Below are 20,447 nucleotides of genomic sequence, written 5' to 3' on the forward strand. Positions count from 1 at the left end.
TGAGCTATGAGCCACCAGGGAAGCCCTCTATATATGTGTGTATATTTTGTTAAATTGTTCTAAGGGAAAAAAAGGGGGTGGATGATTTATCTGCCTGCCAATGCAGGAGACGCTGGAGATGCAGGTTCAGTCCCTGGGTTGGGAAGACTCCTTGGAGTAGGAAATGGCAACCCATTCCAGTATTCTTGCCTGAAAAATTCCATGGACAGATGAGCCTGGCAGGCTATAGTCCATGAGGTTGCAAAGAGTCGGACACGACTGAGCATGTGCGCGTGTGCGTATGCATGCATGCATGCGCGCACACACACACACATCCCCCATAACTAGTAGAGTGCACCACCACCCCACAATACATATTTAGTATTCATGCAATAATAGAACACAGCCAATGAAACAGATGACCAAGTTATAGGCACAGCCCCCACTGCCATCACCCACGTGTACCAGAGGCCTCTGATAACCAGTGAAGGTCGTCCCAACTCTGAACAATTATGCTACACAAATTATACCAGCCTAACTTATGATTTATCTTACCCTGAATTGATTCAATCTCTGCCCCATGGGGAAAAGATACCGTAAGAGATTATATTTTACAAATCTCTTCATCAAGAAACATTATAACCACATTCCTTTGTTTGGAGATTTGCTGTATAGACATGGTTCACCTGTCACCCCTTCCTGGGTGGTCAGCAGCTCATCTGCAACCCCACCTCCACCCGACAGAGCTCCCCCAGCCCACCCCCCCAAGAACTAACACTTCATTAGCAGGAGATTAGAGCTTTCAAAGATCAATCAGTTGAGCAAAAGAAGCTTTAGGTTGGATATGTGATTCTCTTTACAAAAGCAAAATTGATTGTGTCTTTAAACTGGACTATTGGTGTATGTTGGAACACTTCCATAATTTATCACTTCTGCCTTTACTGCACCTCAGAAATGCTCTTTAGGAAACTGACAAACATGTGACAGTGTTTTGCAAACATTGCAAAAGAAGCAAAGGCACCCGCTATTTGGCATGGATCCCAAAATGGCGATTGTTCTCAACCTTTTGTTTCTTAAAACCCATCAATCACTCTGGTCCTGGGTCTCCACGATTTTAGAAACAAAAAAGGACACTTTTAATGAAACAGACATTTGCATGTTTATATGCAATCTGCCTTTTTCCTCTCCTGCTAGAATGAAAAACTAATTTTACTAAATTTGGGGGGGGGGTTTGTAAAAAATAACTGTCATCACTGGATACCAAAACTGCTCAACTAAGATAAAATTACAATTTGACATATTTTGCAAATTCGGTAAGCTCACAGAATTATCTTCAAGACCCATGTCTTACTGTATGTGTTCTTTAGGAATTATGCCGTTTAATGTGACATAGCAGTCACTAATACAACTAATACAATCCAATGCTCGTTATAACATTTTCCAGGGCACTTAGAGAAAAAGAAATGTGTAGTTTTTTTTTTTTTTTTAGAAATTCTGTTCCTGTATTTATTTTTCACACGAGGTTTTCAGGACAAAAATAACTGCATTAACATTTTGGAGAGTTAGTTTTATTACATGTTAAAGACAAGCTGGTGGGTGGTGGGAATGAAGAGAGATATGTCCTTGACAGGTAGAGCTGATAGGACTGGACGGAACCCTGCTTTTGTCCACAATCTCTAAGTAGTCATTGTGTTGGGGGTATAAGACTTTTTGGGAGTCACTGGTGTAGAACACTAGCGCTGAGAAGCGGCGGTGGGAGACTGGGCCTCTCAGCCGCCACCAGGTCAATACAAGGCTTCAGAGCATCTTCCTCTCTGCCACCTTTCTCACAGTGATGCTGCATTTAGTGTTTAGGCAGGAAGGAAAAACCCAAAGGCCACCACTGTGAGCCCAAAGGAACCCCACAGAGAACAAAAAGAACCTGCCTCCTAATTAGGCTGCAGCCTCACAAGGAGGCCCAGCTGCTCACACGCAGAGCAGTGGAGGGTGTGAGGTGGAGATTGAGCTGGGTAACCTCAGCTGGTCACTGAGTTACCAGCCTCCGATACCTTCATTCTAAGGACCCAGGGCGCTTAGAGCAACCTGTGTCCTGGAATGAAGCCACCGTGCCCAAAGTGGGTGCACGGTAGATTAGTCCAATTCACCGGTCTTAAGTGGCCTCCTTGCCAGGCCATCCAAGGGCTAGCAGGAAGGAGGTGAGGGAAGGACGAAAGACAGTTTCTCAGGAAAGGCTTTGTGAAGATCCAGGTTGCTGTAATAGATAGTATCCACTGAAGTGAGCATTAGATTGTTTTCAAGGGGGGGGGCGACTGCTCTGATGGAAACTATTATTATTTTATAACCAAAGTGTATTTTTATACTGTGACTTGCACCATTAAGTGAGAAACAACAGCGTGAGCAATTCCTCGTGCCAACTCAAAATACCTGAGTGCAAACACTTCAGCATTTAGACCACAACACCCCCTAAGAAAGCAATTGTAGGAGGCCTCAGCACATTCCCTAGATAGCTCTGTCATCGATTCAAAAAGCAGTCCCCCCTCCTGGCACCCTCCCCCCAGCATCCTACAGAGCAAATGCTGTTACCTTTCTGCCAACACACACAGCTTTGCTGTCCTCTTCTTAGCCTTGCAAATCCAACTCCTGTGCTCCACGTTCTAAAGCGAAACTATCTTGGTATAAAGTCAATTTGCTTCGTGTCAGGCAGTAACAATCCTGTCCACCTATCTCCTTGCCTTCTTTTTTTTTTCGGACATCAAGGCCAAGAGAAGCAAAGGGACAACTTTATATTTGCATAGAGCTTTGTGATTTGCAAACCACCCACACATCCATGATCTCATCTAGTCTCATAACAACCCAATGAGGTAAACCTGCTCCCAAGACACTCAAATAAGGTAGGGCTACCTCCTAGGGCTGTTAGGGCCATGGCACGTAGTAAGCATGCAACAAGTGCTAACTACTAGCCATAGACACAGCAAATATTACTCATTTTATTGGTGAGAAACTGAGACTCAGAGGTTGGACAGCTGATTCCAGGCAACGAGGCCTCTAGGAATCCAGAGAGAGCTGGGAAGACAGAAAGCCTAGTGCAGGAGTCTTTCCACCACCGTTATCAATACGGACCCTAATTGTTTAAAACCTGACAACTACACATTTCCATGGAGGCTTAGCTATGTTGATAAGAAGGAAGCCTGAAGTCCTGATTCTGTTCCCAGCTCTCTGCTAGCCCTGGAGCTTTAGTTCTCTGCACCTTTGTGTCGCCTTCTCCATAATGAAGGCAGACTCACTTAAAACAAAACAAAAACCCAAACAATGGAATGTCAAGCTTCCAGATGAAAGGCTCTATTACAAGGACAAAGTATCATTTAATTACACTGCTGCTCCAGTTAGTTGCTTCCCAGCTCCCAACTCCCACTGGGTGGATTCTGAAACCGCATAGGAGATTATGTCAAGAGGGGAGAACAGGAGAAACATTCTCTCTCTGAACTTTCTTAAATGGGAGAGAAACAAAATGAAAAGAAAGGCCTATTTTGCAGGGAGGGGGCTGGGGCAATGATCTTTCCGTTAAGCGGACTTGCATAAGAAATCTATAGATTATTTAACGCCGGGGGTGGCTGTGGAATGAAATAAAGGAATCTTTGTGCGATGCCAGCCACAGTTCCCTTGCTCTCCCCACAGTCAGGAATTTAACCCAGCTCTTTAAATCATCAAGCCCCAATGCGCCCCATCTATGCACCGGTTGTAGCCAATGAAACTGAAGCCTGTGTTGACTTTGGCCTGGACTTGTGAAGGAGGCTTTCTGCCCCAAAAGGGGCAGGAAAGAGGACATCAAATCTTTTTTTTCCTCATCACTTGTCTTCTCCCAAGGCTCAACAAGAGCCATCCATCTGTTTGATTATTTATTGAGCTCTTGATGTGGGCCAGGTTCTGATGCAGAAAGATACAAAGCTTATAGGATATGGCCCCAGGAGGAAAAGGATGTGTAAGAGCTCCTGGGAGAGAGGAAGGAGGTAAAGAAAAATGACAGTCCAGTGGTTAAGACTATGCTTCAGAAATGCAGGGGTTATGGGTTAGATCCCTGGTGGGGGAACTAAGATTGCCTAACAGTGTGCAGCATGGCCAAAAAAAGAAAAATGGATGCTCCTGGCTGAGGCACAGAGGCCTGAAATACCCCTATCTGCATATCCAGGGAAATGCTGCTGGATGTGTCAAGAGGTTAGAACATTAAGCAAGGAACCCTAACTCTAAAGCTAGGCTATGCTAGATCATCTAAGGCCATGAAAAAAGTTAGTGAGACTGCAGGTACGCGAGCGAGTAAGGCTTTGAAGGTTGAATTTTATTCTAACTTCAGGATTTTAAGCAGAGGACCTGCAACACCTGATTTACACTTTGAAAAGATCCTTGTGGCTCTTCTCCGAAATGTGCTGTAAGGTGCATGAGTGAAAGTAAGGAGACCAGTTAAAGAGCTCATTGCTGGAGTCCAGACAAGGGAAGATGGTGAAAACTGGCCAGATTTGAAATATATTTTTTGAGGGCAGAGCTAACAGGACTTACCTGTGGATTAGATATGGGGACTGGGTGCGGGGGGTGGGGGTGGTGGAAAGGGGGCAGTAGTAAGAAAGGAATCAATGATGACCCTTTGGCTTAAAACTCAGCATTCAGAAAACTAAGATCATGGGATCTGGTCCCATCACTTCATGGCAAATAGATGGGGAAACAATGGAAACAGTGACAGACTTTATTTTTGGGGGTTTCTAAAATCACTGCAGATGGTGACTGCAGTCATGAAATTAAAAGACACCTGCTCCTTGGAAGAAAAGCTATGACCGACCTAGAGAGCATATTAAAAAGCAGAGACATTACTTTGCCAACAAAGGTCCATCTAGTCAAAGCTATGATTTTTCCAGTAGTCATGTATGGGTGTGAGACTTGGAGTATAAAGAAGGCTGAGAGCTGAAGAATTGATGCTTTTGAATGGTGTTGAAGACTCTTGAGAGTCCCTTGGAGTGCAAGGAGATAGAACCAGTCCATCCTAAAGGAAATCAGTCCTGAACATTCATTGGAAAGACTGATGTTGAAGCTGCAACTCCAATACTTTGGCCACCTGATGTGAAGAACTGACTCATTGGAAAAGACCCTGATGCTGGGAAAGATTGAAGGCGGGAGGAGAAGGGGACGACAGAGGATGAGATGATTGGATGGCATTACCAACTCTATGTACATGAGTTTGAGTAAACTCTGGGAGTTGGTGATGGACAGGGAAGACTGGCGTGCTGCAGTCCATGGGGTTGCAAAGAGTCGGACATTACTGAGCAACTGAATTGAACTAGAACATTAAGCAAGGAACCCTAACTCTAAAGCTAGACTCTGCCAGATCATCTAAGGCCATGTACACCAGGCCAAAGCGGTAAGATATCAACTCTGAAGGCCATTGTCACCCCCACATACTTCCTTCTGCTCACCTTACAAGGCCCAGCTCAAATTTCTTCCAGAAATTCTTCCCGAACACGCTCAAAGTCATTGACCTCTCTTCTTTGAGAACAAGACTTGTGTTCTTGGACAACTTGTATGAGTCTCAACTTCTCCATGCATATAATATATGACTAACATCACCTACCTCAAAGGCGTCTTAGGAGGGATGAGTGAGATACTATTTATACAGTGTTAGGCAGAAGTCCTTTGTACTCTGAAGGTACCTACACACAGTTTATGGTTACCTCCATTTCTTAGGACACACAGCACATCTTCCTAAAGTTAAAAAGACATCTTGGCTTCTGCTTTCTCTGGAGACTTCCAGGAATAAGACAACTCACATGTTTTTCCCCTCCAAGCTTGCAAGCCCCCTTCCAAAGCAGAGAGGACTGACTACCTCTCTCTCTGCTCACTGACACAGCTTCCCTGCACCCCAACCTCCAGACTCAGGGGTTCCCAAAAGATCCAAGAGGAATCTAAGACAAGATGAGTCAGTTGACAGTTGAGGAAGTTACAGGCTGGCCAGAACACGAATGGCATCGAGGAGAGTAAGTAGCAGAGACCTAGAAGGGCAGGTGGGCCCGAGGCCTGGCCTCCGAGGTTTAAGCTCTGGGGTAACCCCAGAGCCTGGAAGGGGCCTAGGAGGAGCAGTTCCAGCCACAGCCCTGACTCTAGGATCGCCGCCACCAGACGTGGCTGCTGGAGCGGCTCCTCTGCTTCCTGTCAAGTCGGCCAGCTGGACGGTGCTGCTCTGAGACTGCCGGTCCTTCCTCCCTCTCCGGCGGTGGCTACTGAGCCAGAGGTGGGGAGAGGGGTGCCATCTTTTCTAGCACTTCTTGTAAACAGATCAAGAACACCATTTTTTTTTTTACTTAGTCTGAGTTAGCATAAACGTTTCTTTTCTTTTTTTTTTTTACTTTAACGATATGAAGTCTACATTCTGAAAGTGTGAAAGTGAAAGTGTTCGTTACTCAGTCGTGTCTGACTCTCTGACCCCATGGACTGTAGCCCACCAGGCTCCGTGGAATTCTTCAGGCAAGAACACTGGAGTGGGTAGCCATTCCCAAAGAATGCTTTTTTTTTTTTAATTAGGTGATAATTACTTTACAAAATTGTGATGGTTTTTGCCACATATCAACATATACGAGCATTAGGGACACGTATGTCCCCTCCCTCTTGAACCCCTCCTCCCACCTCCCTCTCACCCCACCCCTCGAGGTTGCCACAGAGCACTGGCTCTGGGGTCCCTGCCTCATACACGGAGCCAACTCCCATGGGCTACCTATAAAGGGACAAGTCCTCCCTGAGCTCCTCTTCCTTTTCATGCAGCCTAGCAAAGCTGTTTCTCCTCCCTTGGGAACTTAGAGCCAGGAGAGAGGTAGCACCCCTGAGAATGCTGCTTGCAGGAGCCAGGGTCTGGACTACCACTGGGACACTCGGTTATTTGTTATGAATAATAATCCCCCACCCCAGCTTTAGGGAGCAGTTGCCAAGGCTCCTCAGGGAAAATGGGGTTCCAGTCTTTCTTCTGATTGTGATCAAATGTCATGCCATGTTACCTCACGTAGGAGCCCTAAAGGGACCCACAAGCCAGAGGGTCAGCTCTTCACCAAGCCACTTGTGATTCACCCAAAGGTCACCCACTTTAGTAACTAAATCATATGGGAGCTTAAAAAGCAATATCCCCACTCTCATTTCAGCCATTAACTGCTCCTACCTTTCTCCTTCCTACCTACCACCTTTCTTAAAAGTCCTTTCCAGGTGGGCAGCCCCCTACGTTCAGTTCATCTGCCAACCCAGGCCAGGCCAGCTGGGTGCAAGGCTCCAATCACACCTTGGCCCCTCTCCCCACCACCTGGTGATGTCAACAGGGATGACACCCACTTTCCAAAGTTACAGATTAAACTAGTACTGTATCCTCCCAACTCCGAGTTCTTTCTTAGCTGAGTGAGACAGCCATGCAGATCCGCCCTCCCTGGAAAAATGGAGGAATACAAACGTCCTGGGCCCTTTGGGAGAGCTGGTCCATGTCTGCAAACCCAGAAGCACCCTCCCCCAAGGTCGGCAAGGAGGGCCTGCAGCGAACATGTACCTTGGAAATAAGTTCATCATGATTGGCCAAGTGGGCTCTGCAGTGAATGCAGCTGTAGGTCCGGTGGCAAGAAGGCAGATAAGCCTGGAAAGTCTTGGATCTGGTCATCTTCACCATTGGCGCTGCTGAGCGGGGGGTGAACTCTGGGGTGGCCCACGAGGCACTCCCACAGGATGGGTCGCACGGGAAACACCGGAAGACGCAGGTAAAGGCCGTGGTTTGGCAGGGGGTGGGTGTGCGGCAGGCTCCACACACTGGTGATGTCTTCAGAGGAAGGACCCTCAAGCAGAGGTCTCGGGCTGGTTCTCAGCAGCCTGCAGGGCCAAGATAAGTGAGTATCATTAGCTAGATGGAGCTGGGCTTCCTTTAAAGCCAGTAGAGTACAACTGCCATCTGAGAGAGGGCAACATTTACAGCATAAAAAGATCCCCCTTCTGCGTTCTTACACTGTGCCGAGATGCCCAGTGAGTAAGAAAGAAACCAGTGGAGATCCCACTGTCGCTGCAGTTCCAGAGCTGGAGATTCAGTGTCGCCTCAGGGCTCTCAGGAGTTACCCTACCAACGTCCAGCAAACTGGCATGATCACCACCCCCCAGGAAGCCCTAGACATGGTGGTTGTTTAGTTGCTAAATTGTGTCTGACTCTTTTGCAACCCCACGGACTGTAGCCTGTCGGGATCCTCTGTCCATGGGATTTCCCAGGCAAGAACACTGGAGTGGGTTGTCATTTCCTTTCTCCAGGGGATCTTCCCCACCCAGGGATCAAACCTGCATCTCCGGCATTGCAGGAGAGTTCTTTGCTGCTGAGCCAGGAGGGAAACTCACAGCTATAGAAAAGGCCAGGCTTAGAGATATGCTACCTACAGCCCCAGGGAGAGGAGTCCTGGGGGTCCCATTCTCCGGATCCAACCAAAGATAAATGACTTGTCTACAGTCAACAATCACAGATAGATTTGTATTCATCTCCAAATGCCAGGAGTCCTCCAGCAGTTGAAATCACCATCTGAAGAGGCAACAAACCCCATATCTCTTTTGTGTATAAAGGAAACACAGGATACAAAGGATCAAGTTCCCAACCAAGAGGATCCCTGAAGGCCAGGCAGTCCTTTTGAGAAATGATTCTCTTTGTAATACCTTGCCCAGAAGGAGATGCTCAGCGCAATTGCTTTTTAAGCAAGTAAAATGAAGGCAACTAATGGCAGAATCAGACTTCTGCATCTAAAATTCACAATAACAGTGAATCTGACCAGAATTTCTCTTCAACACTCAAACTTTCCATTACTCACTCCACAGTACCAAGCAGTTCTACCACAGCCTCAGCTTTGTGATTCCCATAGGGCACAAGGACACGGAGAAAGAGGGGTGGCTCCCGGGGTTTGTCCAGTTAAAGGTCTGAGGGCAAAACCCCAAGGTCTGAGACCCACTCTGCTTCTCTGTGGCTCACATACCTGAGGCTTCTGGATCTACCTATTCCCTGGGCTTCACTTTTCACTAACGGGGGTGGTGTTCCCACTTGCCTACCTCCCAGGAGAGCCAGAGCATTAATTAACGCCTGCGTCATGCTTTGAAGATAAAATTATTTAGAGAGACGGGGGAGGAAGACAAACAAAATCAGATCTTCCTTGATGCATTATGCCTGGGATCCATCTGGATGTTCAGACAAAGCCCGCCAATCACAGTCTTTTCCCTCTAGACCTCCACTGGAACCAAATCTTCAGCAGGGAAGCCATCCTCCTCCCTGGCATCCTTCCCACTGCAGTGTTACTAAAGGCCACTATGCCCCTGGGGCACTCTATAGCTTCCTGAGTGTCTAACACACCCGGCCAGCACTAGGCTCAAGGACAGCAGTGGTCACCATCTCTCACCCTGCATGTCCCTTGAGAGCTGAGCCAAGTAAACTCCACATCCAGAGTGACCAACTGGTCACCTGAAATGTCCAACTGCTGAAGGGGTTCAGACCTAGAGGGGCCCAGGCACAGTGTCTTGGCTGCTCGAGTCTCCCACTGCTAATCTTAAAGAGGAGTAATGGGGGACTTCCCCGGCGGGCCAGTGGCTGAGACTTTGCGCTCCCAATGCAGGAACCCTGAGTTCATTCCCTGGTCAGGGAACTAGATCCTACATGCCGCAACTAAAAAGATCCCATGTGCTGCAACTAAGACCCAGCACAGCCAAATAAATTTTTTTTTTTTTTAAAGAATAATCAGATTAAACTGAGCATCACAGAAATACTTGAAGAATATGGGAGTGGCAGGGGTAAGAGGGCCTTCCCAGGTGGCTCCAGTGGTCCAAAAAAAAAAAACCTGCCTGCCATCACAGGAGATGTAAGAGATGAGGGTTTGATCCCAGCGTCGGGAAGATCCCTGGAGGGGGCATGCCAACCCACTCCATTGTTCTTGCCTGGAGAACTCCATGGACACAGGAGCCTGGCAGGCTATAGTCCATGGGGTCGCAAAGAGTCAGACATGACTGAAGCTACTTAGCACACATGCATGAATGGGGGTCAGAATTCACCTGCTCAGCTTTGCCTTGGCGTGAGGCCTGGCCATAACAGGAGACAACATGACCCCTTGGATCAGAGCCTCGCTAAGGTGAGTGGTCCAAACCAAAGCCCACAGTAGACCAAGGCTGTTGGGTGTTGAAGTGTTGCAGGTGGTAGAAAGAGCCAAGGATCCTGCTTGGGGTTTCCTGAAAGATCCTTGAACTTTGCAATACTCCTGTGCCATTCTCAGGAATGGCAGCATTTCCAGGAAAGGAAGGGGTGAAAGGTCAGGGGGCAGGGGGCAGGAACAGGAAAGACAGGGCAGGGAAAGCGGGCAGGAGGCTTGCCCCAGGCAAGGCGCTCCTGAAGGCCAGGGCCCCCGCTGCCCAGTGGAGAGCAGGAGGAGCACCAGCTGGCCTGTTCGCCTTTTATCCAAACTGGCAGGAAGGCGAGGAAACAGTGAGCCCTGGCTGCCAGTCTGGGTTTACAGAGCAGCCCCAGAGTCTGTTTTCTTATACACACAGACAGCTTCTAAATTATGCGTTTCCCCAGAGTAGAATTATTTCTTTTCTCACTTCTCTTCTGTAGGAAACCCCCCAAAAAAAGTTCACAGGCAGGGATTTCTGGTTATGCTCAGCTTCAAATGTGAATCTCAAAACTCACGCAAACCTTTGGAGAAATCGGCATTTATAGTCTGCATTAAACATGCATGTGTCACATATGAACACATTCATCCAGCTCAGAACTTAAGAAGAGAAAAATGGACCATGCAAGCAACATCGCAGGCTGCCTGGTACTAGAAAAGCCCCGAATAGCCTTGGACTTTGCTCTACAGTCACTCTGCTCCTTGCAAAGTCTCCACTCATTCCTAGGAATTGACAGGAACCCATAAAAGGCGACTCCTTCCCCAAGACGGAAAGAAAGAAAAAGTGGCTTGCTGAAATATGAATCTTGTTCAACTGCCGCAGGGCAAACGAGAAGGAATAAGAGGGGGAAAGTGGAAAGCAAGGTGAAGGAGGATCAAGAAGGGGGTCCTTGAGCCTGAGAAGAAGGGAAAGAATGGGCTGAGTCAGAGAAAAAGTGAGAGCTGGGGACCGAAAAATAATCACCAATAATCTCCTCCTCTCTTAAGGGCAAATATTAAAGGCTGGTTCTTTAAAAAGCAGTCAGTTTTTTAAAAAGGAAGTAAAAAGAAGTCAGTTGTTAGGAAGGAAGATGAAATAGCTTTGTTTTTGTTTTTTTAAGGAAGAAATTAAGGCTATGGGTCTGCAGAACTCACCGCATTTTAATCTCTGGACTCCGGTACCTGCTAATGGGGCCACAGGCTCCATGGGGCTTCCTGAGTCCACCTTGCTGAATACATTGTGGAGTTTAAATTGATTTCCAACAATAATCAAATGAGCTCGATATTTAAAAGCCTCAGGGCACGTGTACAAATTAAACACCATTTTAAGCGAAGTAATAATCCATCACAGTGGAAATTAAAGGGAGATTTGCTACCGCCTCCAGCTGGCCCCTGCTGGTCGGCGTGGAAAGAAAAGATGTGAACTATTATGATTAAAAACAAAGAGCTCAGATACGCCACGCCAAGAGCCAAACTCATAGGGAGCGCAGAGCAAACCTAGACATCCCACCTCAGGGACCGGGCTTTTCCACCAGAAGCCACGACTGCAGGTGGAAGTCAAAACAGAACCTTCTGCATGTCGCCAGGGTGGAGCCCTCAGATAAGTTATGAAGGGACGGGATAAGTGACAGCGAACCAAGCTGCATCCGAACACACACAGCCCCAGAAACGGGAAGTGACACCCTGGAGCCACAGGACAGGACCACCCCGAGGTGTGCCTCAATGCTGTCGCTTTTTCGTGGGGTGTTGTTCTGGAAGAGGGCAGGCAAAGACTGCCTGGAAAAGAAGTGGGCTCTGGAATCAGAAACCGGTGGTAGGGGACTTCTCTGGTGGTCCAGTGGTTAAGACGCCACGTTCCCAGTGAAGTGGGTGTGGGTTCAATCCCTGGTCGGGGAACTAAGATCCCACAGGCTGGCCAAAAAATTAAACTTAATAAAATAAAAATAAAGTCGTGAAAATGGTAAACTAAAAAGAGAGACTGGTTCTGCTCCACTACAGCTGAGTGACTTTGGCAAATTATTCAACTCCTCTTACCCCAGCTTCCCCAGTTCTAATAAAACTGACATACTCAGGGTGAGGAGGATTAAATGAGAGAATATAAGTACATGCACGGTGCTGGCACACAAAACACCAAAACTGTAGCTATTACTATTTTTAGTGGTAGATGGATTAAAAAAAAAAAAAGATGCTGCCGCTTCAAAAAAAAGAAGAAAAAGGAAAAGGAGGCCAGAGAGTTCAGAGACAAACATGGTTCTCCTGCTGCTTCGTTAGGATTGTCTAGCTTGTCTTCAGGCAAGGTAGATGGTACCATTGGGATCATTGGGATGACATTTCTCTAAACCTAGAATTCTCCTCAAGGTGGTGAGGACACTGGAGGAAGCGCAGCAGTGTTCCCCTAAGGGGCGAGTTCCCTCGTGGCCATGCTTGCAAAGGCCCTAAAGCACTGCCAGGAACACAGTATCTCTGATTCACACAGCCCTGGCAGGCAGCTGAGTCTCCTTCCTCCTTAAATCCACCTTCTGCATTTCAGCCAGTGTTATGTATTTAAAAAGCAGATTTGACCATCTCATCACTTTCATGTCCTTCAGAAAGGCAATACCAGGCAGTGGGTGAACAGATGGATTCTGGATATTTAACTAAAAAAAAAAACCAAAACACTTAATTTAAAACGATCTATGTACCCCCATGTCCACTGCAACACTATTTACAACAGCCAAGATATTGAAGCAACATGTGTTCATTGATGGATCAATAAAGATGTGGTATATATATTATATATATATATTTATTCATATACACACACAATGGAATATTACTCAGTCATAGAAATGAATGAAATCTTGCCATTTGCAGCTACATGGTTGCACTTGCAGGGTACTGTGCAAGGTAAAATGAATCAGACAGAGAAAAACAAATACCATATGATTTTACTTATATGTCTAAAAACAAACCAACATAATAAAACAGAAACAGAGTCACAGATACAGAGAACAAACTGGTGGCTGCCAGAGAGGAGAGGTGTGGGGGAACAAATTAAACAGGTGAGATACAAACTTCCAGCGATAAAATAGATGAGTCATGAGGATGAAATGTACACACAGAGAATTACGTCAACAATATGGTAATAACTTTGTATGGTGACAGGTCTTACTGTGGTGGTCATTTCATAATGTATAAAAATATTGAATCACCATGCTGTACACCTGAAATTAATATCATATTGCACAATATGTAATTAATTACAACTCTATTTTAAAAAAGAGTTTTTGGAACCAGACTCTGAGGATTTCAAGTCTCAGTTCAATAATTTATTAGCTGTGTGACCTTGAACAACTTAACTCTCTGGACCTTGCTCTCTTCATCAAAATCTAGGAATACTAATAATGACCTCATAAGGCTCTTGTGAGAATTAACTAAGCTAAAACCTATAAAGTACTTAACATATGCACCTGGCATATAGTAAAGAAAGAAAGTGAAGTGGCTCAGTCGCTCCTTCTCCAGGGGATCTTCCCAACCCAAGGACTGAACCCAGGTCTTCCACATTGCTGGCAGACTCTTTACCAACTGAGTCACCAACAGAAGCTGTCTATCTATATTTAGATACATATATATATATATTTATAGTATATATACTATAAACATATATATTACATATATACTATAAATATATATATATACATATCTGTTGAGGTTACAGCTTAACCGTTTTCCAGCTTTTCCCTCTTGTACTTATTGCAGGCCCTAAAGGAGGAAATGGCAACCCACTCCAGTACTCTTGCCTGGAGAATCCCATGGACAGAGGGGCCTAGCCGGCTACAATCCATGGGAATCCTAAGGAGGATTTCATGCTGGCTTTAAGGACAGGAGGGTAGGAGCATGCCTGACTAGCTGTTTCCAGGAGGAAAGAGAGAAGATCCAACTGCAGGCAATAAGTAGGCTATAGCGGAAAGGGGATAGGTGAGCCATTCTGGGACTGGAGACAGAAAAAACAAAGAGACAGAATGGCTGTGGAAAACCTCTACCCCAGGAGATACTCCTCTCTCTTCCCCTTTTTCCTGATCTCACCAGAATCCTTGACCCTGACCAGGGAGCAGGGAGACCCAGTTTCCCTGGGCTGCCACCTAAGAGAAGTGGGTGGTGGCATCTTCCACTGGTGAGGAGGACAGGATTAGAGATGGACTTGGAGCCTGTCTTGGTTCTTCTCACTAGCTGCATCACCACTGGTCAAGCTGCCTGAAAGAGACTGACAGTGCCTACCTCGTGAAGGAGACAAAAGCATCAAATGACATAATGCAAATGAAGCATTCAGCAGAGCACCTGGCCCGTGGTTGGTACTCCATAACCTTGATTAGCTGTGATCATCCTCACCAGCAAGAGAGATAAAAAACGCAGGAACCCTTCCTGTTCACAAGACACAAATGAGCGGTGCTCCTGTCTGCCAGGTTGACTCATGGTGGTTCGAGGGTTAGGCCTAAATTAATCCACTTAAAGGCATACTGTGGTTTAAGCAGGTTCTGGTGGCTTAGCTGGGGATCTGACATTACTGCAGTGTCATTGTGAACAACAGACCACTCCATCACTTCGTGCAATGGAAGTTACCTCTGCAGTCTGCATTGACTCTACTAATCCCAGGAGGGGGCCGCTACTGAAAAGCTTATTGAAACGCTGTATTAAAACTGCCACAAGCTGATGTGCAAGGCACGTGGGAAAAACAATGCTATCACTTCATGGTTAACCACTTTATACCTCTGAACTCAGGTGGTACTTTAAATCCATCTAGTTGATGAAAAAAAACACAAAACCTAATCTGGATATTCAGGAAACCACTCTTTAATAAACAAAACCAACCATTCATCTCTATATTCGATACAGGGTCTAGGTCTTGATTTCAGGGGGATTATCTGTCAGATGATAATCCTACATGATCTCTAGGATTCCTTCAGCTCTTAAAATCCTGATTTCATGTTGTAATGATGTCTCTGCCAGCTGAACCCTGCCCCAGAGTAAAGTGCCCACCCACCAACCTTCTGTTTCATGAGGTCACAGAAACAGGCCAGCCTCGCAGAGTCCACTGGCGGGACAGTGCTTTGCAACATCTGTTACCAAAACAATATATTTACCACATGGCCCTTAGTTCAGCACTCTGCCTGGGAGGCCCCCATGTGAGGCTTACATCTGTTAGAACATCTGCATAGAGAAGAGGCACTTCCTCTTGAATATTCTGAAACTTGCAAGTAATTTACTAGTCATTACATACAAATAGCTGTTGCTAGCTGGCTAGGAAGAGATCAGATATTACTTTGGGTTGTTTCTACAATTCTAACCAAATACGACCTGTCTGGAGATTCATTACCAAGCACATTTGGCTCAAGTTCATTGATGGCTTCCTTCTTCTTCTTATACAACACCAAAAAGGATTTAAGAGGGCTTTACAAAGGCACAAATCATACAATACTATTAAAATAGATTAAGAAATTAGGGTAAGAAGAATTAAAGAACAAAAAGAGAGTTAGGACACAAATGCATGCTATTAAATTGCTCAAGATTTACTCAATTTCAACTGCAAATTTGGCTTTGAGTTCCCCAGGAACCAAGGCAGGAAAAGAAAATACCAGCTGTTAGACGTTTTATATTTCCTATGAAATGAAAGAACTTGGTTGTTCAGGATACAGATTCTCTGAGAGACATTTCTCCTCTGGGTGGTCGCAGGAGACAATGAGCAAGCCAGTGGACAGAGCCCCAGTACGTCAGCCCTTTCCACCACGGAATTCTCTTGCAAGACTTTCTCAGAGGCCCCTCCATGAAAATGGACAGCGTGAGGAACACTGAAGGGCGATTCAGTAACTGGGATTCTACACGGGGTCAAATGAGGGCGGCCCAAGAACGTGGCTTTCGGATGGTCTGGCTGGATCCAGCGATACCGACTCTCCAGGGGAATGGGAGAGCTACACAGCCCTCTGGCAGCGCTCCACGAATATCATTTATCACAACCAGGCTTTTGAGTAACAAAAATATGGGCAGCCTCCAACATGCCAAGTCCAAACACTAATACTTTTGAATGCTAGCACTTATTTGGCCCTGGTGCTGCATTCAGCTCTCTCGCTAGGCTGTTTTTTCCCCTGAAACTCTCCCTTATGGGCCTCCTCTTGCCTCTCCGGGTTCTTCAGTCTCTGATGGAGCTTCAGTCTCCCTGGCAGCTCTTCCGTCCTCCTCCTCCTTGGAAGAGCTTCCACCTTATGCCTGCCTGTCCTCCCCCCTACACCCTACACCTCCAGCATTCTCATCCACACTTGAGTCTTCTAAATACCTCTCTGGATTCCTTTCTTTCTCTAATACTATTATTTATTTTTATTTATTTGGCTGCACTGGGTCTTAGTTATGGGATCCAATTCCCTGACCAGGGATCGAACCCAGGCCCCCTGCATGGGAAGCGTGGAGTCTTAGTCACTGGACCACCAGGGAAGTCCGTGGATTCCTCTCTAAAGGGGGACCCCTTTCTGGCTCCTAGGAAAGCACTTCCAATTCCCAAAGCCAGCACCCTCTCTCCCCCTCCCTCTGGCTCTCATCCCCTTTCCTCTTCTTCTGTTTCCTCCTCCTGGAGGCCCAGCTGCCCAGGCAGGAAACACCCTTTATTCTCTCTCCCTTCTATGTCTCACACACACACACACACACCCCAGTCTGTCCCCTACACAGCTGACTGTGCCTTGACAATCCACCCTCCCATTGTCATCCTCAGTCACAGTCGGCAGCATTGTGAGCCAGGTCCTCTCTTATCCTGAACTTCCTAAACTAGTCCCCCTGACTCAGCTCTTACCTCTCCAACCCAACCCGTTCTCGAATTCTATTTATACAGCACAATCTGATCACAGCTTTCTCATGTTTCAAACCTAGTGGTTTCCTAGCAGCCTGCAAGACAAGGTTCAACCCCTGTTAGGTGGCACTAGGAACCTGGGCCCAATTCTCTGTATCTTCTCATCAGCTTCCCACACTGCTGCAAGCCTGTTTCCCCATCAGACCAAGCTCCTTCATTCCCTTTTCTCAAGTGATTTCAGCCTCCTGCAAAGCCTTAACCTATCTTCTCTGCCCAGTAAATACCTCCTTATCCCTTAATACCCAGCTCAAATAAGACTGAATAGGAACTTCCCTGGCAGTCCAGTGCTGCCGATGCAGGGGATGCAGGATCGATCCCTGGCTGGGGAGCTTAGGATCTCACATGTCTCACAGGCAAAAAAAAAAAAAAAAAAAAGAGCAAAGCTAGGGGCCCCCATCCAGCATGCAAAAAAACCTGTCTCTGGAATGGTACTTTTCCACTCTCAGACTGGAAACTTTCTGCAGAGGTCCAGTCTTTACCCGCCCACCCTCCTTGGTTCCCAAGGACTCCTGGTATCCGGCACTTTGGAGATTCTTGATAAATGTTAATTAACTGAGTAAACTGAATGACCATCGTGCTGCCCTATAAAGCTGTAATTTTTTTTATAGTCTCCTTACTTTGCCATTATCCAGTACAGTTAAAATACTGAATTCTGGGCATTACATGGGACTCACACACCAGTAATGTTCCACAAACTCTTCTGATGTAAACTCACTTGGGCTGGCAGGTTGAAACTCAGGACTGTGGAGCCCTATCTCTGATAGGCCCCACCATAAAAACCTCTGATGGTTTTACCCAGCTGCTGTCTGCTGGCAGCAACACTTCCCATTCAGCCCCCCCCCGGCCCTTCCCACCACTGCCCACCTAGGGCAACTTCCCAAGGCACCCTCCCCAGGCCGGCAGTGGCTTCTAGACCCCTAGAAAAACCCCCAGACTCCCCCCACCCCCAGGAACCTTCTCTTCCAGGATGGTCCCCATTAACGCCCCAGGGCGGTCTGAGCTGCTGCTGCAGGTAAGACTGAGTTAGAGAAAATGCAGTGTCAGACTTGGTTCAGGCCAAGAAGGAAAGGGTCCCTTGACTTTGCCTCTGCTCCACATTTCAAAGAAACCAGATCTACCCATTTGCCAGTCCCCAGGGACTGTCACCTTCAGTGTCAGCTGTTCATTTTGTGTTTGGCCATGCTCAGAGATGATAAGCCTGGTTAAAACAAAATGAATGCATTCTTCCCATGATCTGGGGCCCAGACAGGGAACCAGTCCATTCCTCTGTCCCAGACAAGGCTACATGTAAACTGCTATGTAAAGCAGCCATTTAGAAGATCTGTAAAGAAAACGTCTTGGAAAGCAGAGTAAGAGATGTGGCCAGTCCTCAGGTTACTTCTCAAAGGAACCCTCACCTTAGACTCCTCCAACCCCCATTAAGACAGGCCCCCAAGTTCACATGATAGCATTTGTCACCGTTGTTACTGATTATTCGATTGTCGTCTGTGTCTCACACACTCAAAGATCCAATATTATTTACTGAATAAATGAATGGCTTTTGGAACACGGGCACTGTGTGACCTTGATTTCTCTTTAACTGCTGCTCCCCTAGGGCACAGCTGGGGCCCCAATTAGCTACAAACCATCCATCCCAAATCTGCCAATACCGTTCTATTGTTCTGCTGTCAGCATGCCTTTGGCTTTCTCCCTTTAATCTCCCAATTCAAATAAATCCAAAACTCTAGACTCTGACATCTGTGGCTGGGCTCCCTGCCTTTCCACGATTGGAATTTGGAAACTGGACTTAAAACTCAGGAGAAAAAAAAGAGGCAGAGGCACTTTCAAAAGGCTGCCTGTACGTCCAAAGTCTCAGCCATCACCACCCCAAAGATGGATGCATTTTGTCCTAAGAATTAAACTGTCACTTAGTGTGGCCATTTATTGAAGGCATGGAAAAGGAACAGGGTGGGGGAGACAGACTGATTCTAGAGCGAATTTCTGGATTCTCCCTGTTATGGGAATGGCAGATTTTATTAAGAATGACAGCCTCATCTCCTTTTCAGCCTGGCACACTAAGGGGGGCCAAGCATGTTGCCAGGTGCAGCCTTTTCATATACTTTAAGAGGCCTCCACAAAGCTAGTAGTTTATGGGTTAATCTTCCCCCTAGATTGTGTGTCGCTCCTGATCACGTCCAGGAATCACATCCAGTTAATCATCTGTCATAGCTAGCCCAAAGCCCCGCTGGCACTAAGAGCTCAGCAAGTGTTTGTTGAAGGAAGGTAGGAAATGAGCGAAGGAGGTAGGAAGAGTCACTGAGGCCTTTCAGCAATTGTCAGAAAGCCTCCAGAACTCCACAGTTTATTAATTTCTTAGTATGGGCCCATGAGGGGTGAAGCACTTGATGTGTATTATCTCAATCCTCACAACAACCCAGAGAGGCAGGTATTATTATGATTACTCCTATTTGAAAGATGATGAAAAAGCCCAAGAGAAGTTAAGCAATTTGCCCAAGGTCACTCTGCTAGAAAGTACCAAAAAGTGAAGTCAAAATGTTTGTTGCTCAGTCGTGTCTGACTCTTTGTAACCCCAGCGACCATAGGACTCCAGGCTCCTCTGTCCATGGGATTCTCCAAGAATACTGTAGTGGGCTGCCATTTCCTTCTCCAGGGGATCTTCCCTAAACCAGGGATGGAACCCAGGTCTCTCAGCACTGCAGGCAGATTCTTTACTGTCTGAGCCACCAGTGGCTTAAATACAAAGTACCAGAACTGAGATTTGAATCTGGGAACCACCCCCCCGCCCCCGCAGGGGATCCGTCAACCAAGACATGACAGAAAGCGATCTGAAGAGGTGCATCCTTGGTCCTGAGCCCTCTTAAGACAATACCTCTCAGAGAAAGAGACTAAGTCAATTAATGACAACGCAAAACAAAGATGTCAAGTTCTCTCAAAACATCTTCAGACTCCCAGGGTTGGCCCAGTGCGTCAACTTTTAATTGCAGCAACCTGAGAAAACAAATGAGGGAAGGGAATAACCCGAACTAGAAGGTGCGACAACAGATTAGGCCCAAGAAAAAGCTAGTGTTCAGTTCTTATCATCTCTTCACGCTAACGGGGTATTCAGCTTTCAGGCTGCAGTCACAGGTGGAGATACTTTTCCCCTCAAATCCTGAAGAAAACAAATTAAGAATCATGTAAGCAAAACTAACCAAAAGCCCAATCTAATATATATTTACATAATACACGTTTATACCATTAGCACAGCAAATACTGAAAGCAAATCCTCTTCTACCTTATGGTCCCTTTGGAGGTGAGTCAGTTTAGGTAGGGACCCCCCAACAAAAACAAAAGTGGTCAAAGAAAAAGATTAAGGGGAAACAAATACAATAGATGATACACAGGGACATACAAACAAAAGAAGAAAAGGAAGAGACAAACATAGAAACTAAGGG

The 20,447-nt window shown here is 46.4% G+C and overlaps 1 protein-coding gene across 7 annotated transcripts in view; it reads right to left on the bottom strand.

Moving 5' to 3' along the window:
- The window catches only part of YPEL2 (yippee like 2), a 61,778-nt gene that overhangs the window by 31,246 nt on the left and 10,085 nt on the right, over window positions 1-20,447 (bottom strand). For 5 of the 7 annotated variants that reach the window (XR_014080728.1, XM_081585085.1, XM_081585086.1 and 2 more), the window contains one exon: window positions 7,541-7,854. Coding sequence is in view for 5 of the 7 variants with exons in the window: in XM_081585084.1 (XP_081441210.1) it covers window positions 7,557-7,854 (298 nt within the window). In the remaining 2 variants the exon portion in view is untranslated. Of the gene's footprint in view, window positions 1-7,540; window positions 7,855-19,967; window positions 20,165-20,447 lie in introns of those variants that run through there. The other 2 variants (XM_081585088.1, XM_081585089.1) reach the window with 1 other exon arrangement.

This window comes from Giraffa tippelskirchi, chromosome 3 (assembly GCF_054371585.1).
Source record: "Giraffa tippelskirchi isolate mGirTip1 chromosome 3, T2T-mGirTip1v1.2.pri, whole genome shotgun sequence".
Lineage (NCBI taxonomy): Eukaryota > Metazoa > Chordata > Mammalia > Artiodactyla > Giraffidae > Giraffa > Giraffa tippelskirchi.